The 27,585-nt window shown below is 43.0% G+C and overlaps 2 protein-coding genes across 3 annotated transcripts in view; one reads left to right on the top strand and one right to left on the bottom strand.

Moving 5' to 3' along the window:
• The window catches only part of LOC100649165 (rho GTPase-activating protein 20), a 182,380-nt gene that overhangs the window by 8,772 nt on the left and 146,023 nt on the right, over nt 1–27,585 (top strand). The gene's annotated exons all lie outside the window — the stretch shown is intronic.
• On the bottom strand, nt 982–4,585 carry LOC105667155 (tubulin monoglutamylase TTLL4-like). Its single transcript, XM_012320889.3, has 4 exons — nt 3,758–4,585; nt 3,129–3,535; nt 2,356–2,746; nt 982–1,910 (listed from the first exon to the last, which is right to left on the bottom strand). The coding sequence occupies exons 1-4, from the start codon at nt 4,367–4,369 to the stop codon at nt 1,449–1,451; spliced, it is 1,872 nt and encodes a 623-aa protein (XP_012176279.2). The 5' UTR covers nt 4,370–4,585; the 3' UTR covers nt 982–1,448.

Genomic DNA, 27,585 nt, shown 5'->3' with positions numbered 1-27,585 from the left:
ATGACCGGCAACAAGAATAGTATGCTTTTGCCATTTGCATGTGGATAAAGCATGCATTGGAGCGTTGTTGTGAAACTGGCCATCGACGTATGCAGGCAACTTGAAAGCTACGAACCAAAACATAGAACGTTGCCTAGTTTTTGTTATAAATAATCATTCGCGTATAAATGTTTAGCATCCTCGCAAATTATCCTTAATGCGGCTGCTTGTGCAACGCGAATATTATTCAATTTAAACTAGTTTTTTCTCGGCGTGACTCTCGTTCCATTTAAATGACACATTGCGCGTTTCTTTATTTACCCGAGGCGGACTTGGCTACAAAGTATTTGCGCAACCGTGTAATTTTGGCTGCATAATCTCTCTACAAATTATCATCATGGGTAAATTAACTTGACTATACGACAGCAGCGCTTAGACAATGGACGAAATGATAAGATTATTTCAAAGTTACCCATCTGTGTAAAGAAAGTCGATTCATCGTGAGACACGAGACTCGAACGTAACAAGATGCATATAAAAACAAGGAAGAAGTCGAATAATTTCGAGCGGCGATGTATCAAGTACTTGTCGTTTCGTCATTTGATCGCGTCATCTTAAGAGCAAAATTCAAAGCGCTACTATTTCGAAAGGGAAATTGAGTTACGCGTAATTCGATAAAGGAAGTTCTTCGTGGAAACGGATACTCCTATTCAGTAGAAGTTGTAAACGGCGAATGAATGACGTCAACGTGACCGATATAGTTAAAACGACTTACAGTACCTTGCGGTTATGGTGTTGCGTAATCCTCGACTAAGGTGGATTAACTGGCGTAAGGTTTCGTCGGATTTCTCGAATTCCTTTGACATCCGATGTCTTCGAAGACAAAATAATCTACGATCAAAGTAGTCGCGATTAGCGTGTTAATCGTCCATCGAGAAACAGTAGCCGTGTACTTATCCGGCCGTGCAGAATACGCGATAAGCAAGAAAATATAAACTCGACGTAATTCCTGGGAATATGAACGAAGGAATGTTTCAAAACAAAATTACGTAATCGGAATTGGCCTATTCTATCTTCTCCTTCGCTGTTATATTTTTTTAAGGACACTCGTAGAAAGCGAGATTGAACTTGGAAATGACAAGGGAATTATCGAAGCCTTTGACTATTATTATCTGTTAACATAAATTAGCATAAATAAAGAATTCATATATTCAGCGTTAGCTTGCCCGAGTTCAGACTCGCGATCGGTTAATCATTCGCTTCGTAATTTAAACGATTTTATAAGAAATTAGAAAATACCCTTACGAATATACTTAGGAATAGGCGTGTACGTTACGTAAGAAAGTACACGCGTCACGCCAGTGACCTTGCTCCGTGTGAACTATTTTAATTAGAGTTGAAGCGATTTCAGTGGCGTATTAACACGATCATTTCCATACCGAAGCACGAACGAGCGACAAAACTTGTGCTCAATCGGTGGCTTGATCTAAGTGCTGCATCGTTTCGCAATGTCGTTGCAATCTACGAATTCCTTCCTTTCTGTTATCGGAGTAACGATATTCCCAGGCGTCCAGTAATCGATCGTAGTATCTTTCGACCTCGAAGAATTTGAAATACAAATAAGAATCCTTGGTAGGGAATAGTTTCTCAAAGTTATCGGCTTGACTGAGCTCGTCCTCGTAGCGGATCAGCTGCCTCAGGTCGTCCCTCGTCAAATTCTGCAGGATTCCATCCAGGTACTCGTCGCGAGTCTGCATCGCGTTGATTTCGTTCTGTTTCATTTTCTCATGAAGGTTCAAGGCCGTGCTGTACAATCTGTAATTATGGGCGATCGAGTCGTACTTTTTATTGCAAACACCGTTGCTCGAAATTTGCTCGTTCTTGGGGATTTGGTAGCCAGCCACGTTCAACACGTCTTTCACCAGAGGGCCCTGAAAAATAATAAAAATCATAGCCACACGATGTTATTAATCGCTGCTTATGACACGCGTGACTCAATCGACCTGACCATAAATAATTTATCGCGCGGTTTTCGTGCATCATTGCGGAGGAATTCGAAAGTTCGAAATTAACTGGTGACAAATGCGAAGAAACCACGCTACCAACCACGAGCATTAGGATACACCCTTCGATTACGCTTATTTTGAAAACTATGATATATACCCTATTTTATTTTATTAAAGCTCGTATTGACAATTTTTTCACATATTTCAAAAAGTGTCCGATCACTTATGGACAAAAGCGTACACGTAGTATACGATCGCGTTTGAATATAATTATCCACGAGTCTAATTCTTTATTGTGGGAAAGTTAGCATCGCGATGGTAGACGTTAATTTCCAGTTAGCCGGCGAACATCCATTTAAATCATAAGTACCTTAATAGCGATATCGAGTAGCGAGTCTGTCTGCAGCGACGGTAGAATGTTCACTTCGAGTAACCACGGTCTTAAACCCTCGTCGAGAAGTACGTCGAACCCGTACAATTCGTAACAGGTGTAACTCGAGACCAGACTCTGTAAAATAGTCGCGTTCATGCTCGATTCCACGGATATGAAAGTCTTAACGATGATATCCTTGATCCGGGACCATAGGTCAGCGACGTCCACCCTTTCCTGCTTCAGATACGACCATAAACTCGCGAAGGACCATTTGTGTCCTTTGAACGAATTCACTCCATCGTTTACTACGTACGCTGGATTTTGTTTGTTCACGCTGCTGTTGGTTAGGTGCATGTATTTGTCGCTTAGATTTGCTCCACGAACGTATCTACATATTTACTATCGTTTTAACAGAGTATAGGATAAAGTAGAATTATTTAAGCGAATAGGATACTTGGATCAAACTATAATTTGCTTATGAATCATTTTTGAACGATCCACGTTTCAAAATGATCGATTATTTGTTATAGATCGATGTTGATCGATGTGTTAAAGCTAATGTAATTAAAGCCGAGTATCTCGTAATATGTAAATTTGATTGTTCCAAGTAAAACGGTAAATTAAATTTTAAGACGTCGAAGTTTAATCGACTCGAATAAATCTACTTCTCGCTGTTCGCAACGCTTATGTAAATCACGAAACGAAATCAGGTTCTGATCATTATCGTGAAAATCGATGAAATATCGAGTAAGTTAGGGTCGTCGAATTACCTGACCGAGGCGAAACGAACCAAGCCCTCTTTGTACACATAAATTCTCATCGGGTTAATGCTTGTTAGGAGAACGTAAATTCGCAGATCGAATTTCAAGCCGTTAATGAGTTTCGGTCTGGTGATGTATCGTTGAATGATTACCGAATGCCACTTTGGTATCTCCCACCATTGATTAACAATCTTGATACCCTGGCCACGACCCGCTGACGGCGGTTTAATTATCCACGTGGTACCCATACCGTGTTTGCTCCACATGCTTTCGAATTTCTGTATCTCCTTCGGCAATACGTACGTTCTTGGCATAAAGTTATATTCCTGAGGGCCGAACTTTCGCGACATTCTATTCAAGTGCGTCCATAACAGGTCCTTGTTGCCTACATTTTCAGATCCTGGTATGTTGTTCATCTGATTGTTAACATAAATTTCATTGGAATCGAGTAAATTATATCGGTAATTTTAGTTCCACTTTTCTAATATTAGCTATGTTTCAATTCGTCGTTATAATGTCTGTTAAAGAACTTTGAACATAACGATTCAACTATTTCGCTAGAAGTATGTATTTACAGATTTACTACGAACTATATAGATCTTTCTTTTCCTCTAAAAATCTTCTCACTTAATTCGTACCTTTTGAAAGCTTTTCATACGTTGATACCTCGCCGTGTCTTTACTGGATAAGTTCCAAACACCAGACCAGTCTGTCCCTTTATGTACCACTTGATATCCAGAGCTGATTAAAATTTTGATTAAAATCCTGGGCATGGATGTGGTAAATTTCCATTTAAGAAGTCGAGCAAAGTCTTTCGGCAGTTTTTTGGGTATATGATCGTGACTTTGGAAAAGAACATAGGGCGAGACACGAGGGAAAAGGCTCGCTCTCAACGGCAGTGGCGAAACATTCTCAATAGCCTTATCTCCATCGGCCCGTTTATCGAAAACAACCGGTTGAGCCGCATTTTTCACAACAATGCTCTTGTTCTTCGTTAATTTCGCCGACTGATGTCGTATAACGTCCACAGATTTAGCTTGATTGTTACGTAAGAACGTAGGTCGATGATCGGCCGATTTCGCCTTGGAACGAAGAAAAACTATCTCCGTGAGTTTTTCGTACGTCAACCATTCTTCGTCGGAGTCTGGATTAAGGTTAATCATGCAACCATTGGAGGTACTGGTGGCCGCGCATCGACTCGACGAGCCTTCGAATTTCCGTGGTTTAGGATGGCCAAGGTCAGCCTGCATCGTGTTATCGGTATACTCGTAAATTTTGCGTTCATTATCGTTCAATGCGTATGTCTGTACTGGGAATTTTAATAGAACTCCATAATCGAACGTTCGTTAGATCGGTGCGGGTTGAAGTTGTTCGTGAAACTCGTTTCGGTTCGCACGCTCGATACTCGATAAATTTGTGAAACACACCGACGCGACGAGCCGTGTTATAAAGCCGTGGAGCCCTGATACGGCATAGCGTCGCCAAAAAATCCGATCCGTTCACCTAACGTCGAGGAGACGCGTCTCACGCTCTCCACTCTCTTTCTGCTTCGCGATTAGACGTACGGAACGAAAAAGCGGGGGTGTCCATTAAGTCAGTTTCTGTTGGTCTATTTCCTATCACCGCGTCGCGAACAATGCCGCGATTGATTCGACGGCTTTCCGCATTTGCGTGCCAGCCACGCGTTTATCTTGCTCGGCAGAGCGCTCGGACGTGGTAAACACGCGGCTGCACAAGCAGGGGTTGGTTTATGCGCGTAACGCGCGCCACATGCACTGCAAACACACGTGCTTCTCTCTGGATTATTCGCTGCAGGGCAGCCGTCTCTAATGGCACGCATCTCAAACGAAATGTATCATAATTTCAACGAAATTCAACGTTCCAAGGAAACTTCAAATTTCGTGACGAAATTTCTGAAAGAAAATTACGAGAAGCGAATTTTTAGTTTTAATTTTCTAATGTTAGCTACGGTTCACTGAACAATTAGGATAAATCGCAAAGTTACAAAATAAATCCAAATTTCGTAATAATTCGACTATGTGACTAGAAAGGACACCTGAAAGTTTATTAACTGACCAATGCTTTGAAACTATCCGAGGAAAAGGACTAATCCTACGGAGGAAGAAGAGAAGCAAAAAGACAGAAGAGTTAGGGAGGGTCCTAGATAGATCGGCAAATACGCCTATCGTTCTCCATAGTTCTCCCATCCGGACTCTAATGGCGATGCTGCTCGATGCTAATTTGATTCCCGTGTAGCGCAATCACGGACCTGATTGTCGATGTTACGCGCATCACGCGCATTCCTGCGTGCACGTTAGTTGTGTTTTCCATCTTGCACGATTAATTGTTCGCGGCTGCGATGCGTGGCCGTTGCTTGGCTACTTTCGATCGGTCGGCGAGGAATGCGAGCCTCGTGTGTCTCTAATCTGAGCGCAGTCACACAATACCCGGGACAAACGCGAGCCAGTTGCTAGTGCTCTAGCTAAGGAGTGTAATACTCGCGCGATGCCAGATATAACGCGCATTTACATACTCAGAAGCGGCGCGCGCGATCCACGATCGCGAAAACAGCTCGTCTCGGTCTTCCGGCATCGAGAACGCTCACTTTCCTCGTGACTCTCCGCTTTCGGCTTCCCGGTTCGTGTGTTCGAGCTCTGCGAGTAGAAATATCAGAAAATACTTGATTTAAGGAGATCTAAGCTTGTACGTTTCTGATCTAACCGCGCACCGTTGGATCTTGGGAAACGTATATAATGCATCGATGTTAGATATCGCGTGGATTTACATGGCAGGATGAACGATCTTCCGAGCTATCCTTCCGGCACTCTCTGATCTTTCTCGTTTCATGGTTTCCATAGTTAGTAAAGCGATACTTGGTGTATCGATGCGACGAACTTTCTGTACGGTAAACGATGCGAATTATTAGCCTTTTCTTTAGACGTAGGATCTGTCGGTTTGGCTAAGTGGAATATACAAGTGGCTACAAAAAGTATCGGATATATATCTTCCTATTTTCTTTTTTTTTATTTTAGTTATGATTACAATGTTTCGCGTTAATCTTACTGGCACTACGATGCCACGGCAACTTTTACACGGCTCTTGATGGATGGTCTACTTTTTGCTGAATCACGTTGCACTCTTTATACAGCCTCCGTAGATAAACATATCTTTTCATACTACGCGAGTAAACCGGGTCGTTTATATCCAGGCCTAGTTCTTTCGCTACTCTAGGCTTCTAAAAGATCTGAGAACATTCTTTCTGAGATACTTCCCTGTGTCTCTACCAGTCATCGTGCAACCCTTTCCAATCGTAGTTTCGTCGGACGTTTGAAATTTTTCCAATAACGATACGAGTTTAGAGGAAAAGCAGATTAGAGTATGAACTTTCGCTGGAATCTTCGAGTTGTCGTGAGTTTGTCCTAGTTTGCCAAAGTTAAAAAGCTTCGCGCGCCTATCATCTACGTTTGTCAGTTACTTTTCGCTTATTCGCGATACTTTGATACAAGTTTGCTTAATTTTCAATTATTTATATATCATGTACGCGTCCGTGTTTGTTCAAATCGTTTATGCTACTACGCAAACACTCAGGTTCATATTCGTTTCGTATGCATATGCTGTTACACTTTTAACGCGATTCCGAAATAAGATCCAAAGTAAAAGGGATACACCGCCATTTGTTTTCTTTCGAAACGATCCCAGAGACTCGTACCGTTAGCAGTCGACCAGGTCCACCGTAAATCACGAGCCTCGCGATACGTTTTTTATCGTTCGGCTTGAATTGGGGAACGAATCGGAAACGGTACCCATAGAGGTGTCTCATTGTTCTTCCCAGCACTTTTTTCTCCCCTCTTTCTCCTGGTTTTGTTTCAGCACCGTATTACGGTATATATATATATTCGATTCTGACAGTTTTACGCCCGATATACGCCCCGCGTTGATAAAATGATAAATCACGCAGTGATACACGCGTTCTCCTACACTCTCACGGTTCACGTGACGGATATAATACGTCGTGAATTCTATACAGCGATATTTTCAGTAGAAATCTGTCGTATCAACTCTGCTGTTATTGATCGTAGCGTTTCGTTTTTCGAGAATGCGAATTTAGAAAATTTTCGAAGAATAAATTATTTCCAGATACGTAGTTGCGTCGAATTCGGGTCATGCAATTGTCGTTTTCTTGGATGATCGAGAAAATCCGTAGTCAACGAGATATTAGTCTCGCACATGTACCGATTTTATTGCGAAACCGAACTTTGTGTCAGTAACACGGATACTGTTGTTCAGTTGGATAAAATCGTTTGCAGATTATTTATGTTCCTCGCGTTTCTCGAATCTTTCACAGTTTCATTCGAATCGATCGTTTATTTGTTTTATCACAGGTACGTCTTTAAACCGGGTAAATTAAGCGTAAAGTAAAAAAGAACGTATTTCTGTTACCGATTTCTCGTCAAACATAATTTCCTCGCCACGAGCCAAAGAACGGATTTGGCTGTGAAGGGGCTAACGAAAAATATCTAACGTTTCGAAAATATGTGAAAGTAAAATTGCGTTTATCGTAACTCTGCCACGTTCCTCCATTTTATGCAAATAAAATATATAATCTTGGAGATCTGTTTCACGAAGATTCCCAAGCATCTCGTAAAAGGGAGAAGTAGCACGGCGAGAAAAATGGTGAAAAAGGAGGCCGCGGTTTTCTAAGGGCGCTCGAAGCGGTTAATGAAGAGGCTGCGTTGCGAAACTCGAGTGCGCGAAGGATGGGAACAGAACAACGCGACAGATAAGAATGGAAGAGGCGCGAAAGATGTAGAAGCCTTGGAGGTGTCGTCGAGATCGCGGACGCGCGTTCAAAGCGTTTGCACGACACCATTCGAAGAGCTTCGTGCGAGAAAACGCGGCAATCCGAGACGTCCATATTCCCGATGTATCTCTGGTTGCATTGTTTGGATGACGGGCAAACGTCCTTCGGTCCGTGAGTCCATGCGAGAAGATTCTGCACGCGTGTACTGGCTACGCGTGTCAGTGCGTCGAGTACATTAGGAATTTCGCAACCAGTCGACGATCGGTATACGCGCGTGCTTTCCTGTCAGGAATGGTCCTCTTGCGAATCGTCGTTCCATTCGTTGGATCTTCGCGCGAAAAGACCTAATCTCCGATTTATAATTAAAAACCGATCGGCTTTATTCAAGTAAAACGTACAACAAACAGAATCTCAGGCGGCAAACTGGTTCTTCTATTAGGTTATTTGCGTATAGGTATTCGGATTATTATAAGGCTGAAAATACTATTAGATTAACTTAGATAATGGATGAAATTGAAAGAAAGAAAAAGACGAACGAACGTTATGATTCAGCATGCCTGTTCTTGATCGATACGCAAACTACAAGCCTATTGCCTCGTAACTGGAAAAGTTCCATAAAAGTCGGATTAAACGATGGCTAACTATACTCCTGTTATGACTGCGTATATTTCGCATGCTGTTTATCGGTCCAGAGAGATCCATCGACCGTGAGAGAAACATTATCTTATTGAAAAACGAGATCACCGTAATTAATCACTTCCGGATATTTCTCGTCAATTTCTTTCGATATCCAACTTCTCGTTTAACCGTATCTTCCTCGCTTGTATCAAACACATTCCATTAATCATCGACTATCAAACACGTTACTAAACTTTCCGACCAAGCCAATATAAAAAAGAAAACGCGTCTTAGAAAGTACCAGCTAGTTTATTATTCGCGTATTGTCGATTCTTTTGCCTCTCCTTCTCGTCGAAAGGTTGCGTTCATTAATACAGTGCGATTGTTGTCTACGCCAATTAGACGCTCGACCGCGTCGTCTTCATTGATTCATTTGTCTCACGTCCGATTCGGTTCAACGTACCGCGTGAATCTCTTCGCATCTACATATTTTTCCTACGTTTTCCTCCTTCCCCTTCTCACGAGGATTTAAGTCGCTCCGTTTCGAACACTTCCATAAGCAGAAGGGAATTCCAGCCGTTGTTCGCTATTCTCGTAATTTTGCAGTGCATCCACGGCTACATTCTGTACTCGCGATGCATTAGCGATGTCGCAATGCCGACATACGTATATACCGCAGTCCGCCTCTCTCCCCGAAACAGAGTTGAAATCTCGAAAGCGCAACCGAACGGCCGACGACAGATTCACAGACAGAGTTCTACTTCTTTTTGGAAACTCTGTCCTTCCACGCTTTATTCCAAGTTCTTTATCTTTGCTGAAACTATTCACTGTACCGCGTTCTGCACTCCTGGTGCATTCGTGATTTTGCAACTCGCTTGCATACACGCACGCACGTACGTACTACGAACGGTCGATTCGCGCTGGCACAGAAACAATCGCGACTACGTTCGAACGACGAACACGCTCCAAAGTCTGTCCCACGCTTTCAGAGAAGATAATCCTTCGAAAATCGCCGAGCATTAGAAAAAGAAAAAGGAAAGAAGATGAAGAAAAAGCGTTATTAACGAGTAATCGTGTAATCATTTGGGACGTTGCGCTATCGGTTTCTGTATTATTACCATTATAGACGTCTGATCGTGACGGTCATTAACCGGCGATGGTCATTAACTCGCGATGGTTCTCGCGTTTAGCCTCGTTCACACTTGCGAGGAACTACAAATTTCACGACTAAAGGTCGCAAAGAAACAGTTTCTGTCTCTCGATAAAGCAACGTTACAGCTCGTACATCGAAGTAATTTTCAATTTTACTGGAACGTTCGTCTCCATCTGTCTCGTTTAACAAACGTAGCGTAGTTTGGTCGTTGTTTGCTACGGTCTTGACGAAACTCGTCCGAGAGGCGAGAACAGACGAGAAATTAAACACTCCGCGAGCGTCTAGAAGCTACTTGAAGGAACTCGTTATCGAAAAAGACCGATAGTTTCTCGCAGAATAGATGGCAAAAAGTTTAACTCGAATCGTTTCTTTCTTAGCTTTCGATCCGCGAATTCTTCGAAACGGCCAAACAACACGCTCTTTCCAACTGCGTCAAGGAATCAATGCGATTTCAAAAGGCAAATGAATAGCAGCGTTTCCTGGCAGACACGTCGAAACGAGAACGTCTGGCAGAAAAAAAAGAAAAATACGTACGACGTCGACCTTTTTCTATGGAGAAGCCGCATAGAGCACGCATTCGGAACGATGATTCGATTTTTCCATTGATCGCGAACGTTAACGAAGAAAATAACCGGGCACGTAACGATCGCGTGAATTATTATTATCGAGACGTCGATGCGGTCGATTTATCATCGACATCGTGTTTCGATAGCCGCCCTCGGGCAGGTGAGAGCATAATTTCCAATGCACCGCTCGGAACGGTGCGAGAGCTCGCTCTATTCGTTGACCTCGTTTCCGTCGAACCTTTGCATCGTTGAAATTGTTTAGCAAAGACAAACGAACCATTGCGGATTTATTTAGCCGGACGAAAGCTCATAGATATGCATCGAGGAATCGAGCGTCTCTCGCGTAGGCGAATATTTTGTTAACGCATTTAACGAGGATCGTGATCGTTGAACGATGTTTCGCATACAGTGACCCTTTCTTAATAAAACTGTTTCGACACCGATCCGTTACGAAACCGTTTTCAACTATGAGATTCGGTGTATATTTTTTCTTCTTGAAAATATAGACAAGGAAGGAAAGAACAACACGCGATTATCTCTTTCAAGATATACGGTTCAACTTCATTTATCGATAAATCAACGTATTAGTTAACATCTGATTAGTCGAACTCCTACCGATTGAATCTAATTATTAGAATGTAAATTTCTATTATGTGAACGAAACATAATAGATAGTAACAGGTGGATTCTTCTAATATACGAACTCTGGTCGGATAAACCGTTTGTCCTCGGAACAGTTTGGAAGAACAGAGTCGCGGTATGTTAGTAGCAAGATGCGCGTTGTACAAACGAAGTATTGAATCGTAATATCGAATTTTAAAACCGCTTGTTTGCGAAAAAATAGGAAATGCAAGGTATCGTCCGCAAGCGGAATCGCGTGTAACGTTGCTTGGTATTTGTACAAATGGAATTCGATCGCGTTGATAAATAAGACATCAGCGCGAAAGCATAAATATTCAACAGTCTTTTTTCTAAACAAGCTCGATGGAGGAGGATGAATTCCACCAATCGTGTTTCACTTTGAATTAATCCATTTATGAAAGACTCGCGTAGCTTCGCTTCGTTAGCTCTTTCTCGTTGATTCAACGATTTATTATCGGCGACGTACTATTTACGTGGAATCCGAATGAATACGCGTTACGGTTGTCTTTTATGCTCAACTTCTTCACGATCCTACGATACCGACAATGAAATATCGCGATCGTATTTTATTTTCCATTTTTTGCCGGTTCAATTAAAAATAATTCCACCGCGGCCCGAGAATACTAGAAGGTACGACGATATATTCCTCTGTCTGACTTTCAGGTAATGACTACGCGAAACGACCTAATATGTAAATTCCACGGAACGTGATTCGTATGCGCTTCGCGCGGAACTCGAGGCGTGGCGAACATTTAATAATTTACTTCCCGGTGAACAGATGCATTTATCGTAACGGACACCGATCGTAGATCGTGTTGCATGTTTATCACCTACTGCACGCAGAAAAAAAGAACATCGTAATAGCGATTAGACGGTCTTAAACGGTCCATCGAATTCTTTGTCGCATGAACAAACGAATTATGTCGTTATTTATTCGTTTCGTGCGCGTGATTCCGTTGTATCGCTGTACGCTGAATCGCACAAGTACTCGTGCGATTGATATCTTTTTACGATTAGAAGCTTACAATTAGACATACTGCAAGGTGCATTAAAATTGAGAAAATGTTTGACTTTTGTAATTTATCAATGGTTGGTACCAATCGTTCCATTATTTATTGCGCATGAAAGTATAGTTGCACAATACAAGCGTATAAATAAAGGATACATCACGCAGGCTTTACGAAAGTTTTCGAATGAAATTTTGGGAAGAAAGAGCGTAGCACGGTAGCAGAGGTACACGCCATTGTCGCTATAGCGATGATCCGCGATGGACATCTTTTGCATCGACTTACAATTGAGAAAAGACAACGGATTTGTGAAAGCGATACTCTCTAAAGACGGTAACCTGTATTCGGCACGATGAGGTTATATTCGAATACGAAAATTTCCGCTCGATTTCTCATTCGGTGCAAAATAAGAATACTATGGATTCTAAGAAATGACAAACGTTGTCTGCAGGGAACGAAGAAGGTCAGCCGAAGATATTTTCGGTGTTTGACCGCCGAAAAAGATCGAATAGGTGTTGAAAATAGCCAGGCGCATCGTACCGATGTTAAAGCGAATATTTACACGAAGAAACGATCCAAGGAAAAACTGTATCAGTGTGATGTCGCGTTCGTATGGTGGAACATGTGGTCTATGAATGGTGTCTCGATCGATCGATCGATCGATCGATCGATGGCATCGAAGAACACACAGGAGGCAGTTAGGAACGCGGTCGGCACCGATTTGTCGAAGCAGTTGTCAATCTCTCTCCATGTTGAGAGATACGAGCGCGTCAAAGGCAAGAAACACGTCAAGGCCATCGCCATTGGTATAGTGGAACGAATACCAGTACTGGAGCAACTGGAAGACGGATCGAATACGGTTCAAAGCAGATCCCAACCGCGAGCGCACGTTATCCGCTGCGAGTCTCGAGAAGCTGGCAACTTTTCTTGCGGTTTCGTGGTACACCGGTCGGTGTCTATTTCCGATACGTTACGTAGGTCGCATTTAAAAAGCGCTAACTTTCAAAATGGCGTATCCAGGTGGCATTGGTTCACGAAATCGGTCGAGGTGTACGCGTTGTCACGGGAAAATTGCCAGTCGATCCTCGTGCACTGCTTTAAACGATCACTTTGATCGTTCACCGCGGTTCCGTTAACCCTACGACAAGCGATTACGATGTGATCGACGATTGTTTGATATTCTACTGATAATCGATCGATCCAATCTTGCTTCGATCTTGCTACCGATACCCGCGTTAATATCCATCGATACCAGCTTATGAATTTCCATCTTATACTCGTAACACGCGTGACTCGTTCGGAAGTCACACTGATTCATAAACTGCGAAGCAGAAAAAAGCGATGATGTTACATTCTAGTCTTTCTATTCAACGTGGAACTTGATGTTATTTATGTCGCGTTCTTGCGATAAGCAAACTCGTGGAAATAGGTCATTTGCTTTTCGAAGATCAAACGTTGATCGTTTAAGTTTCTCTACGAAATTGGGAAAACATGGACTTGATCGTCGTTTGGCTCGCGTATCCTATCGGTCGAATCGATTGTTTGTTATCCGTCGTACGCGACGCGTTGATTCCGCAGATGAAGCGGTAGAAATTGCTCGTTCTTCTCGAGTACGTCTCGATATTCTCGGATGACGAGTTCGCAACCGTGGTTGTGAGAGATCGGTAATAGCGTCGGTATTGTTTACGCTTGATCGATCAAAAAATCGGTGAGAATTTTTCCATAATCGCACCGTTCGTGCAGGATCGTCTCTTATCTCGCGTGTGAAATTACACGTGAGAATGAATTTCCCTGGAATTCCATCGCATCTTCGACAAGAGAGATCGCGATTCGAAACAGCCGGAGATTCTCGTTTTTGGATCTGCGTCAGGGTCGAAGAAGAGAGGCATAGAAAAGTGTGTAGGCACGTGTGCAGCTTTCGCGTATCTGTCGATGTCAGGAAGGTATCGCGACGTCAAGGTCTCTCGAGGCAAACTGCAGCCGCATTATGCAGTCGTTGTAGACATTTTTATGCAAATCCATTTAGTAGTGTGTCGTGCCATCCGTTCCACTAATCGAGCGCCGATGCATCGTGTGTTGGTCGCTCGCGCAGAAAATCACGCTGTGTCCGTTTTATCGGCTCGATCTTCTAAATTTACCACGCGTTACGTAATCTATACGTGTTTAGTTTCATGCGTGTCTTCCATAAACCTTTCCTGCATCGTTTCAGACGTACGTCTGTACACCGTGTGATTTGTATCCAACCAGTTGAAACGCGCGTCAATCTTCCGAGAAACCATCGATCGCCCTGAATGTTCTTTCTAATTCTAGCTTAGATCCGTAGAAATAGAGTCGGACTCACAGTCGAGTGTTTCCGCGAAAAATCCGTCGAAACTTTTTGGATAAACCGAGGAAGCACCAGGAAAGTTTGTTGTTTTGTTTTCCTTTGCTTACCTACCAAGGACTTGGAAGGTTTCGTCGGACGTTACGCGGTTACACGAGACGTTTTTATGCAAATGCGACTGGCATTGTGCGTGGAATCATCATCGGTTTGGTCGCTCGTCAATGGAGTCGAGATAAAGCGGCTTTCCTACTCGTCAGACGTTTTAATCGACTCCACCGGTAATTTATGGTTCAAGCTGACGAAGCTGTTCGTGAATCGTATACGTAATACGCATTGACTAGAATCGCCGTAGGAGAAATTAATTTTCAGTCGTGTTTATCGAACACAAATCGATATCCTCTCCGGTCGATTCGTTTCTTTTTCTCTTATCCTTTATTTTACTCTTCGACCATGTGCCTCGAGGAGCCTTCCTCGTCGAAATCATAAATCCAAGCGGAGCAGTAGTTATCTTCGCGCTATTGCGTATAATTAGCGTTGACTTATTAACTCCGCGATTTCCCATTATCCACTGGTATACCAGGCACGTTTCTCCTATTACAAGCTCGCAGATTCGTGTCCGGCTATACATATCTGTTTTCACGTTCGTGGGAAATCGTTCGGTCTAACCGATGACGAACCAACTTCCAGATATTTGCGAGTTTTTCTTTTTCGCGTACGCTGCTCGTGTAATTGGGCTTTCGGAATTGAAATACGCGTAATCTTGCGTAATCGCGTTCGCCGCAGGAATGATAAAATTATCGTCACGTATCGGCACGAATTAATTTCCTCGCGATGAAGATCGAGAATCGAATCTGTGTTCTGATTGGATGGAACGATACGCGTGCGTCCCTGACCAAAGCGATCTTGCATATTAGTTAATATACACACGTATATCGGCTCGTGCGTACAATATATCGACTGTTCGCTAATATGGTTACACCGTGCATACCTTCGATCATATCGATACGCATATTCATCGACGCGACCAAGCTGTCCAACTTTCGACCTTGTCATCGCGAACCAAGAAGGTATACGGCGTTGGAATTCAAAGTTAGATCGTCCACACGCTATTTCATGTCGATAACAACAAACGATAATCGCTCGAGAGTCAAAGAGATTTCACACGCTGGTAAGAAATCGAGGAAATCTCGCGATTCAGCTTGTGGTTCGGTGGTAATAACTTCTTCAGCGTAGTAACACATGCACGGTCGGAAAGAAGTAGAAATTTTATAAACGTAGTATTATTTATACTTTCGTGCGTTTTACGTATTACACGCACGACTCGAAGTTTCACTCAACGCGATATTTCTATTCGATCGAAACGAATAGAAGTCGTTTCGATCTCGCTCTATCATTCGAGACGGCGATAAGGACGGAAAATGAACGGTTGCTTCGCAATTAGAAGGAAATTAATTTTTGAGATCTTGATACAATGCATCTACCCGCAGCTCGTATCTTCCTACAGGTAAATACAGTGCTGATGTGGCTTTTGCTCGTGCCGGAGTGCCAGCCAGATTGTAATAATAACATAATAATAGTGGATCAAGCGTTCGTGTAACCTTTGTTATCGATCTACAAGCGATCGCGGTTCAAGTTGAGTGAGTAATTGCTACGGGCATTTGCTTATCCCCGGTCTACGTATTAAGTCGGCCATAGTACACGGCGTGGCGCGAAGTAATACGATAATATCCGCCAAAGAACTTGGAATGTCGAATAGTATCGATGGAGGAAAGCCGTCAATCGATTATCGGTGCTTACGAAAATAGAGCTGCGGTTATTCGCCTGTGCACAATTCATCGAGATGGACGATAATCCGCGAGAAAACTTTGTATTCGATCGAAACGCCAAAGATTTATATCTGCGACGATCTAATGGAGTGGCTCGTGAAAGAAACTGAACGCGCATTACAAAAAATGAATCAGACGCTAGTGAAATTTCAAAGTGTTTACGCGACGTAAATTGCGCCTTTTGTTCTTTCAATTTTGTAATTTACGCAGCAACTTGGCAATTTATGAATGAAAAGGGAAAAAGAAAGAACTATAGAAACGGAAGCAGAATGGAGATTGCGTTTGATCGCGGTTCAGTCCACGTGAGAAAACAAAAATGGCATCGACGCAGTGGTTCGTGTCGAGCTAGGATTTATCGCCTCGCGTGCGTTGTCACCCCGTTCTACATTATTTCACTCGGTCGTAAAGCCCTCTAGTTCTCGTTCACCCGATAACCTTTCAAGAAATTCCTTCCCTCCGCTCCACGTGACAGCCGTACGCATATTCCGCGCGCGATACGCTCGCGGACTTGCGTCGAATTCGGACAAAATTTCCAGATAAAAGTTCTCTGTTAGGACGCGCGACTCGTTACCAAAGTTCGAGATCGTCGCGAACCATCTTTCGTTCGTGCCACTGCTATCGTTAATAGTCGTAATTGGGAGCCAAATCTTACGTTGTAAAGAATTTTTGAAGCTCAGATAGAATGGATTATCGATGAAAAAATTGAAAGGTAAAAAGAGTCGTGAACCGGCAATTTCTTAGTGGAACTTGGACGCGTTAATAAAGACTTTAATTAAGAAGGAACTTTATCGAATTTGTCGAGAAGCTTCCGTTCGTCTGATTCGCGGTTTATCCGTCCAGATTAACCGACAGAATCGTGCTCGCTAATAAAGTATAATTGGCACGCCGACGTTACGCTATACAAGATTGTCGCATTAATTACGTGATACGGTTTTCGTCGCAAAATTATGCGCAAATGTAAGTACCTGTTCTTATCGATTAGTCGTCGAGCGTACTGGCCTCGCGACGCTATAAGCGTAATAAATGCACCGACGATCGTTCGTCCGGGTCGCGAACTAACTATAGCCAGCGTAATTGCAAATTACTAATTAGATCAGCGAGACCTGTATTACGACGGTGTGACAATAATTTCTAATCCACTTGCAAACCAGTTTTCAGTAATTGCGTCTAAAGATATATCGTTGTAAGATTCTCCAGTAATATTGTCTTATATCTTACAAGGCTTTCCTCTTTTTCCATTTCGAACGATTTATAGAAAGGAGGAGCTTATCGATGCGATTTATGATGCAATTTATTGAACATCTAATAATATCGGACGACAAATGAACTTATGGAAATATGCCATTTGTTCTTGGCGATCGAACGTTAATCGTGTTCTTATGTAACGAGATGATAAGTCGACAAGAAGCGGAGTTGTTCGATTTCGCTTCCGAGAGACTCGATCGATAAAAACGAACTTTTTTCAAAATCGAACAAAATTCAAATCTAAAATCTCGGAAGAATCGCAGTTGAGCGGGGGAGTGTACGTATGTGTATAAAGATAGTTGTAACGAGCGGTGACGTAGGTAACCAGGATGCACATCGGTTAATCGACACGCACTGAGTGATTTCCCCCTTTTGTATCACACCACTCTTAATGAATTCACCTTTTTTTTTTATACTTTCATCGCCGACCGAGTACCACGTTCCATTCTTGGGAACTTGGAACCCCTCACCAATCTGTTTGTTCTTCCTGTAGGCGTTGCCAATCTGCGAGAAAGAATAATCAACGAGGAGAATATCGTGGGTAGAGGATTAAGAAAAAATCCGACAAAACGCGATCGATTTTCACCACTGCTGATCGAGTCCCGATGACTAAAAGATATCCGCGTCCTTGATGAACCACGCTTCGGTACGCGGAAATTCCAAATATTTTCTATTTTCTCACCTTTTCATAGCGAACGTTTGACAAAACGTATTAGCCATCCGTCGTCTATTCTCTCATAAGCGCATTCGTCTTGCGAGACAATATCACCTTAGATACATCTTTAAGGATCTCCTTTCACCGTGGCAAAAAGAGGCGCATAATAGGATGAGTAACGACAGGAGACCAGTCGGTCGTGATCGTTGCGAAAACTTCTAGGCTCAACGTGCCAGCCAAAGATTTATTAAGCTCTATACTATACGCGCGTGCCTCTCGATGGCCACCACCTTTTTTTCCTTGCAATTCGCCCGATGAACGTTATTTCCATGGAATTGCGTTGAACATCTACCACGCCTTGTTTAGCTCGTTTTATGAATTACGACGTCTCTGTGTCGCTATATAAAGCCTCTTGTCTCCTTTATAGCGTGTACTTATTTACGTACGTTGTACGTTTCGTCGTATCCCCCGAAGAATTATAACATCGTGCACGGAATTTCTCACGTGGCGCACGCGACTTTCGTTCGCGCTCGCCTTTCAGCCGTACCGTTATCGAAACGAAGCGGTTAACCGTTTGCAACCTGCTATCTTCTATGGAAATGATACAGTGACAAGACGCGATGGACGATAGAAAATGCACGGAGATAATGGCATCGACTGTAGGTCAATGCGAAGATGCGATCCTCGTTAAAAGTTTAAAGTCCCCTGGGCGGAAGACCCGTTAGCCAAATGGATTCGTACGTTCTCTTCTCTTGGTTTCCTCTTCGCGATATATTCGTTTTGCCGTGTGATACATTCGAGAAAGTAACGAGAATCGACCCAGCCTTAGCTAATTCGTCGTTTGCCAGAAGTTTGACCGATTTCCTGGATACAAGTATCCGGTGCTAGAAACGCATCTACGTCGCCGAAAGTTTAAACGGAATTTCTCTTTTTCGTTTTGCAAAATATGGCAAGGAAGGACCCACGCGTTTTTGATTTTTAACGCCGATGATTTCACTCGTAAGCACGAAGACATTAGGCGAGCGAATGTAACTCGAATTCGATTCCGCAAAGGCGTTGACATCCTTTCGATATCCTCGTAGATCGCGAGCACGTTTTTGGATTCGATCGATGTGGAAAAAGTAGGCGGACGAGGCATCGAGGAAGGCGAGCCGAGCCAAACGCCGATGCTAATTGCAATTTCCTTCGTTTCGGTCGCCATCGCTGGCTCGTCATGCGACAGCGATGGCGTTCCTTAAATTGTAATACAATACCGTGTTATGTATCGCTGATCGCGCCCGAAAACTGCACACTCGATTAACATCGAATTCTACGTGACGTAAATTTCGTCTTTCGCATAAAATGCGCCAGCAACGGCCGTATATGCCGCCTTTCTCTACGTAGAAAGGTCATCAATTAAAATATTAAGAAGCTGTACCAGTTGTTGAGCGGCATTCGCAATCACACGGAGTCACATTCTATGCGAACGAATCAAGGTATACTAGTATTAATTTAAAAATATACGAAATATCCAGGTAATCGCTGAGATATTGAAAGCCGACCTTGCGGTATTAATTACGGCTCGACCGTGGACGACGTTCGTCCTGAGGTCAGACATAGCGGACACTTTCTTCAAAATTGTTGTCGCCATGAGTCAGCTCGACGATTACTCGATTACCGTGGACGAGTGATAACGCTGCAAGTTACAGCTTGTCAATGAAAACGTGATCGAAAAAGGTTATCGTCGGATATGTTTCATGTAAACGTTCGCTGAGACGTTTCTACGTTGACATCTAAATTTAGAGAGAGAGAGAGAACCATTTTAAAGCTGACGAGTTTAAAACGTGGTCGATATCGGCACAAAATTACGATAACTATGCTAATTCGCGGTTGACGTGGTGACGCATCGGGGAACAGCAAACGCTCAACAAGTGGGTGTCTCTACTTTCACCATTATCGTAACGGTATACCCCTGTATTCTAATTCCTCTGCGTGTCACCAGTCTGTTGGCCGCGTGTATCGAGTTCTCTCGCGTATAATATTATATTTTCCTTACGATGTGCGCCTGCACGTTCGTTTTCTATTTAGAAATGTAGCTTGCTCGTAATATCCTTATCGTAGTACGTATCATTACGTGCATATTATCCGCTTTATCACCATGCACGTCGCTTGCAATGTATACGTAGTACATATAAAATTTGTGAAAACGACCGAATCGAACCACGTGGCCCTCGTTGTTCGCAAAATAAAACGCACAATTTTCAAGAACAGTTTCGACGAGTAACTTTTGGAAGAATCGTGAACGGGTAACGGTGAAATAGAATCGAAAGTATACACACGATTATCGTTAATTATAAAACAATCCAGAATCGTGCACACATCTGCATCGTGTATGAATAGTTTCTCTCTTGTGAAACGTTGTTAGGCCATCCGAATGCCAGGTTTATCGTCTAAATACCAGCACATTTTTCCCCCTCGTCGAATACTTCGCGAATGCATCAGATATTCATCGTTGGTAATCACGCGTTCCTCGATGAAACCGAGCCTCTCCGAAGTCAAACGGAAACTCCTTTTTGTAAATTTCTCAATCCCATTGGCCAGCTGTATAATTAACGCGAAATTTTTGATAAAACACGCAACTTATCTCTACGGTAATTTATTTAACCGCGCGTAGCTGTAAATTAATAACGATATAATCGAACCATAGGAATTCGAAGGAAGGATTTTCCAAAAGAATGTTTACAACATCGTCGCTTGTCCTATTTCGTACTTTTAATTTATGGAATTGCGTGTCTGTCAACGTCGACCGTGTGATTAATCGTACACGATGTTTATTTTCTCGATCGTGTGAGCGCGCCATTGTCCGGAAATGCACCGGTCTGTACCGGGTTGTGATAAAAATTGGGACGGTTTTATGGAGTGAAAAATTGAAAATCGCCAAAGCGAGACCGAACGTTCGATCGTTTCACCTTTCCAGCGAATCTCTCTGCCCGTCGTCGTGAACGATTTGGCAAGAGGCAGCAACGAGGCTCGCAGTCACGGAATACCGAGCGAATACTCGATCGAATTTTCGTGGAAACGTTTAGCATTTTCGCGAGACCGACGGTTGTGCAAACGCGGCTGTCGTTATTCCGAAATTTCCATCGAGTTCTCCCGATCTGGTTTTATGACTCTAGGATCGCGTTCGTTTGCGAAATCGCGTTGTGCTCCGTTTGTTTCGGTAAGAAGGCGATCGTGAAAGTATAGTACGCGGGCCAAGATGCAAGGAGGCCAGAAATTATCGTGCCATAAGTCATATTAACTTTATTTCTTGATCTTCCTCGAAATTTCTTAAATCGTCGCCTCGTTCACCGAAACATTTACGATTTTCCGCTCGCCTAACCGTGTCGCGGATCATGCACCGCCGTCACTTTTTTTTTTCTTTTATATATCACAAGCGAGAATTTGCAAAAATAATACTCACGTGTTTTACGTTTATAAGAAATTTCACATTTAGACGATCTACAGTCGTAGGCTTCTCTCTCGCGTGTTTGCGCATTCGAGCAACGATTCGATCTAGTGCACGCATGTCGCAGCAGAAACGATTAATTATCGTTACGCGTTCGTCAAGCAACGTCTTCAGGCCTGACAGGCTTTCCCGATGCGATCCCCGACTCGACCGAGGGCGAATTAATTCCCAAGCCGTACGGATTCGCGCACACTTGCGAATTGTCGCTCGTGTGATTTGTAGGATAGTGGTTTCGACCCAGGCGACACAGTTTTACTAGTTCCGGAACATTGAATTGGAAGTTAATTCGTAGCTATTGATAGGCTGTTGGTCTCTAAGAGCAGCGTGGTCCTCACTTTGCTGCTACGATGTAATCTTACAGTTTTAGAAACTCTGGTAATTGGGTACCTTCGATCATAAAAGAAACTGTCGAAAGAAATTAGTCGAAACTGTTTTGTAAAAAATAGCTAATGGTTAAAATTATTCGACGATTGGGATTAGAATCCCAATTATCGCGGTTCTATGTCGCGTACTTTAAAAGAGCGAGATTCAAATGCGTATGCGTGGTGTACGGTGGAATCAAGCTTGATAAAACTTTGAGAGTCTACAGAACCGTTTGGTAACGCGTTCGTCGTAAGCAAAGATTCCAATACCATTTTCGGAACGCGTCTCTTTGTATACGTATCGTGAAAGAGAATAGCGCGCCTATACAGATTAGTCATCGAGTGAATTTTAATCGAGCCAGTCGATTAAGTCACTGCCACGAAACAAGATGCAGTCGGTCGATGTGACCGCTGAAACGATTAATCGAGGAACAGCAGAGATAATTAAAAATGCGTGTATCGCGCGAACGTGCGTTGCTTTCTTCCACTGTAAGCCTCGCCGTAGACCGTCGAACCTTGCGAAATTACAACAAGAAGAGTCGCGAAACCACGTAGAAAACGTTTTTAGCATTATTTCTTGCAGCGTGCCTCGTCCGCCAGAGAAACCGGATATTCATTCACGCAGAACGATAGAACGAGTTTCGATAGATCGGAACAGAACGTGCGATTTTCCAATTTCGAAAAGATCCAGGAACTGACCTTGCCGGCCGAACTAAAAAACCACGCGGATTCCGTGTCAGTGGGTTAACCGTGCGAGCTACGCGAACGCTCGGTTTCTACGCTTCGCCGTGTTCTTTTTAACGTTTAGAAAATTGCTGCTTATCGATCACGGATTAACGAACGCGACGAATCGATTATGCTAAACGATTATCCGCCAGTATACCATTCTTTTCTGCAAGGCCGCGGTGCAAATGCTAAATCTCGAACCATAAACACGCGAAATTTATCGCCCATTCAAGGATCTGCGCACGGTGTAAATCGCCGAAGTGACACCGAGGTGCGAAAACTTTCGTAGCTTCCTCGACCGTGTACCTGTTAACATCAGGAAGTTGACTTGCCGCGGATAAAATACACAAGATATGCGCGGTGGTTTACAAAAGTATTTTGACGTTTGACAATTTATCGCCCGCCACTGTATATTTCGTAAATTCGTATATTACGAAGGTTCTCGGCAAGGATCGACGCGACTCGTTATCTAAGATCGTAACTAATCTCAACATCCGTGAGTTATCCTTGAATTCGCCCGTGAATCGATCGTACACGATAATATCTGCAAATAGGCGTGTACTTGGTAAACGAACGATCATAACGTCGTTGCCGAGAAACGATTATTCGGTAGATTAACATCAAGGTTGTCGCGTTTTTAAACAAAATGCAAGACGAACGCGTTTACATTGTACTTACAACGAGTTCGATAGCGCGCGTGTAATTTCGATTGATCGTTGAACGATCGTCCGATAAATCACGGGACAGACGAAAAAAGAGAAATGGAAGGAAAGGAAGAACGGAAGCAAGAGCAAAGAGTGAGCAGAATCTAATGCATTATCGCGAGCCAAATGTACTTCGCTCGCGCAGAATCCGAGCGTTAAGCCGTCTGACACGCGCGCAACCACCCACGCGAATCGTCCTTCTCGACAGCTCGTTTATCTCGCCTTTTTCGCTCTGAAGATCACCCTGCTGACCTAGAGAACCGAGTGGGTGTATCCTTCTTTTTCCCTGCCATCGTTATTCCAGCGACAATTAATGCAGTCTGCTGGCAGGTATCACCTTGACTTGGCGCGAGTCAGCAGAGTTATGGTAGCTTTTTTCTGCAGGGACGCGTTTCGAATCGAAATCGCCTCCTCTCGGGTCTCGACTTTTTGCAGCGTCGAATTTCGATAGCTTGGGAGACAGAGACAGAGAGAGAAAGGGAGAGAGAGAGAGAGAGAGAGGGAGAACATGGGTCGAGAGCGATTAGCAAGGTCCTCGGTGCCTCTACGACGAAATTCCACCGTCGGCTGTCGAGTAACGTTGACTAAAATTAGAAAGTATCATCGAGGAGTACTTGTACCGCGAAAAATCTATTTTCGAATGTATATATTGGGTAATGCAGCGCGCAATACGTTACGAAGTGACGGTTCCAGGAAATTTACTTTCGACGATGGGAGATCAGTGGCCCCTCATTGGGTCATGCAAATTTAGACCGAGTGAACGTCTATTCTCGAATGCGTAGCCCAGGCCCAGAGCGAAAGAGCGAGTAAGAGAGGGAGAGAGAGGATCTATCCTGTGTGCCTCTCTACCGCGACAATAGGGCTGAATTAGCACCACTTTGCGCTCTTTGAACAACCAAACAAGTGGCTCCACTAGCTGCATCTCGAAAAAAATCCATCCATTTCTCTCGGAATTGGTTTATCAACAAGTGCCTTAGAATAGAAAGGGCTCGAGTAGACGATGCACAAAGGCAGAAATCGTCGCGGAATATCACTCATCGTGTCGTGAATTCGGCTACTGTAGTCTTGTGTACTCGGTTGCTCCAACAGGCTTAGTCAGACTGTAACAATGTCCTGTTTTCGAGGAGTGGAGAATTCAACTGATTAAACAATTACATCAAACCGGTGCATATTTTTATCCTAATTTTCTAATTTTTCTTTTCTATATCGTATTCATACCTTGTCCTGCAACGTAGAACGTACGTACGATGTATTCTGAAATAATTTTTCCGTGAAGATTCGAATTGTCTGTCTGACTAAGAAAAAAGAGAAGAAAATGGTCGTAAATTCAGGTTGACGCGTAGCAGATGTCGGTGGTACCAGAATTGTACGTTGAAATCGTTGTCATAAAGATAATCGCCTTCTCCACGTCGGTATTGTTCGCGCTATTAATCTCACGGCTATCGTTAACGCAGCGAGGAAGCAGAAGAACGCGATATTAAGGCGAAGATGAACGAAGCTCGTTGTTGCGAGAAACATGTGCGTTCCGAAAGCAGGTCATCCGCCTCTAGCTGGATTTTACTATTTTTGACCGCTGCATTACCACTTCTGAGACGAGCCAATTATTCGACCGGGGATCTAGAGGATCTAGGATAGCCGGTCGCGTGTCTTCCACGAAACCAAGTTCGTATTTCTCTACTTTGCTTTGTACGAGAGACTCTTAACGGCTTCATTGTGAACAGCATAAAGCGTAAACAGTCATTAGAAGCTTTAACCTCGAGAGTCAACTAGCGGAAATACCGGTGAATCTGCGTTTCCTGTCACAGTTTTCTACGCAAGAAGGAGCGCTCGTTGTCGTTTCGTTATGACGAATTTCGACGAATATCTTCTCGCCGAAAGATTAAAACGATAGCGACTGTTCAACTTTTATGATCTTCTCGCAGCGATCTGCTGGCTGATGAAAAAGTTCTTGCGTCATCTCTTTATTGCTCTTCTCGAATGATTCACGTATGCTGCTTCTTTCCAAGCAACTCGTGCCCGAAAGCTTACGAGAGTCTGTGAAAACTCGAACGTTCTACGATGTTGAGGTCTACGTTTGAATCGGGTTTGGCTTAGTTTTCACTTGTATAAGTTTGAGTCACGTGTTCTTTCATTCCTAAAGCAACTTGTACGATAAAACGTACAAAAACTTTTGAAACGTGGAATATTCTGAGACATAAATTCTACCGATCGTAGTTGATGTTTGCTGTTTGATGCATAGAAGCGCAAGTTCATCGGAATTCCCTCGCGGAATCGTTTCAGCTGGAACGATAGTTTTCAAGCAGCGATGTATAATGCATCGCGCGCATCTCGCCCGATCCGCGCGCTGAATCGCGATTTTTCATTTAACACCCGTGTTCTCACGAATCGACGACGCGACAAACAGCCTCTTCGTGTTCTCCAAGCGTTCATTTGTCGTCGTGGCAGACCGATTCGATTCTCGTAGCGAAAGGAATGAGAGTGGCTGTTGGTGCTGCAGCGGTTCGACGAATTGGTTCGGCCGTTCTAGCATGGGCGAGGCCTAGAACGCGCGTGCACCAACACATTTCTCGCTCTCTTTAAGCGTGTTGACTGCATTCACACGCTTTTTTGCGTGCACACAAACCGGTAGCTTAAAGCCCATACTGGTCACATGTGTCTACATACTGCGGCGCACACTTGTACCGGGTGTTTGTCAAGAAAATATTCGTTTGTTCTTGAACTAGATTCAGAGTAAAAAAATTGGTACGATTATTAACGATAGATTTATTCGCTTGTCTAGAGGAATTTTGCTTTTTAATTTCTTCGCCAACGATTTGTATTGCTAGAGCGCAGGTAATTTATTTATGTATGATAATTTACTTTTTTGCGTTGAAAACGTTTCATTTTGACACGGAAGTATACGATGAAAGGAAATACGAAAGAAAGAGATGAAAAAATAAACGACGAGATACTTTCGCTCGTTAGCTAACGTAATGTAAACGAGAACTCCTTCTCTTCGGTCCATTATCAATGATTTTTGTTAAAAGACGTGAATTTTAATTTTTTTCTTGCTGATATTTAATTTCGATGGAAGGACGAGGATATAAAAAATAACAATTTTCCCCATTTAGCTAATTTAGTGGAAAAGAACGGAACTCGGCAATGGTTCGACCGAATGTGTTTTCGTCCTACCCCCAGTGAGCGACGCGTGTCAGTGGTGGAGCGACCTACCTGGGTGTCGCTACCCTCTTTGCAATTTTTGTCGAACTTCGTGTACGGAATTATACGAAATGTTGGCAATTTTATATTGACCAGGGAAGTTTTTAGCATCCGTACATATATTATCGATTTTTTGCCTATTTTATCGCGCGATTATTTATGCTTTACGGTTGAACGATTTATTTGAATCCATCGAGAGAAAACAGTTTATGTAACAGCAGTTCCTTAATTCTTTCTACTAGCTGTAATTTTTCAGTCAGGCGGATTCAAACGATCGTAGCACGGTTTATTTATTCAATTAAACGCCAAGTAACATTTCGCAGCAATAAATGAAATTTAAGTAAATGCGATTTTACTGTAGCGTACGTGTACCACTAAATATTATTCCATCGTTGGTATGTATATTTTATAAATTGCGATCAAACTGTTGTCGAGTAAGTTCGGTTCAACTATTCGATCGATCTTCGATTTACAATGTAAATTCTTTAATTAGATACGATTAAATACGTATGAGACCGAGTCTGAAATTCTTTAGGCTTAGGCGATCTATTCAAAGCAAGTGTATCTCTCTGTGTACTACGCAAGTACTTACATTCTTCTCCGTGCCACCACTGTGTCGAGCTATATATACTTGGTATGGCCTTCGTTCTCTCAGTTGCATGACAATCATACCTCTCGATCCATTATTGGCAGCTGTTATTGGGTAACAATGTTTTGACTAGCGCGTACGTTCGATACGTTCGTCGATATAAATTTCAATAAAATAAATATCATTGATAAAATTAACAACATGCAAAATAGTTTTTGATCTTCGATTATTGAAACAATTGGTCGGCTCATTTGTTAAGAGTAGATCCCTCCCCCCAGTTGAACAACTCTTATAAAACAATTGCAGACACGCGCACAGCCCTCAATCATCCGTCGCGGCCACTTTCTTCTAACTGGAGCTCCTCCTAACCGGTAATTGACCAATGATGTAATTCTTCGAATTGAAAAAATTAGCCTCGTTGCCGCGTGCCTCGAAAATCTTTTCCAGACCAAGAACCGTCGTTTAAGATAGATTGTTTCATTATATAGTTGCAAATAGCGTTCACTTTAAATAGATATGTCTGAGTCAATTCTGATTCATGCAGATATCTCGAGATTATTAATT

Source organism: Bombus terrestris, chromosome 3 (genome assembly GCF_910591885.1).
Source record: "Bombus terrestris chromosome 3, iyBomTerr1.2, whole genome shotgun sequence".
NCBI classification, from domain to species: Eukaryota; Metazoa; Arthropoda; class Insecta; order Hymenoptera; family Apidae; genus Bombus; species Bombus terrestris.
Note: the sequence above shows the minus strand (reverse complement) of the source record. Positions and strands in the feature narration are given on the sequence as shown.

Excerpts from the sequence above, each read along its gene's own strand:
- LOC105667155 (XM_012320889.3), bottom strand. The coding sequence starts at position 4,369 with ATGCAGGCTGACCTTGGCCATCCTAAACCACGGAAATTCGAAGGCTCG. Across the intron at positions 3,536-3,757 it reads GTATGAAAAGCTTTCAAAAG|ATGAACAACATACCAGGATC; the intron begins GTACGAATTAAG and ends GTTAACAATCAG. Across the intron at positions 1,911-2,355 it reads TACTCGATATCGCTATTAAG|GGCCCTCTGGTGAAAGACGT; the intron begins GTACTTATGATT and ends ATTATTTTTCAG.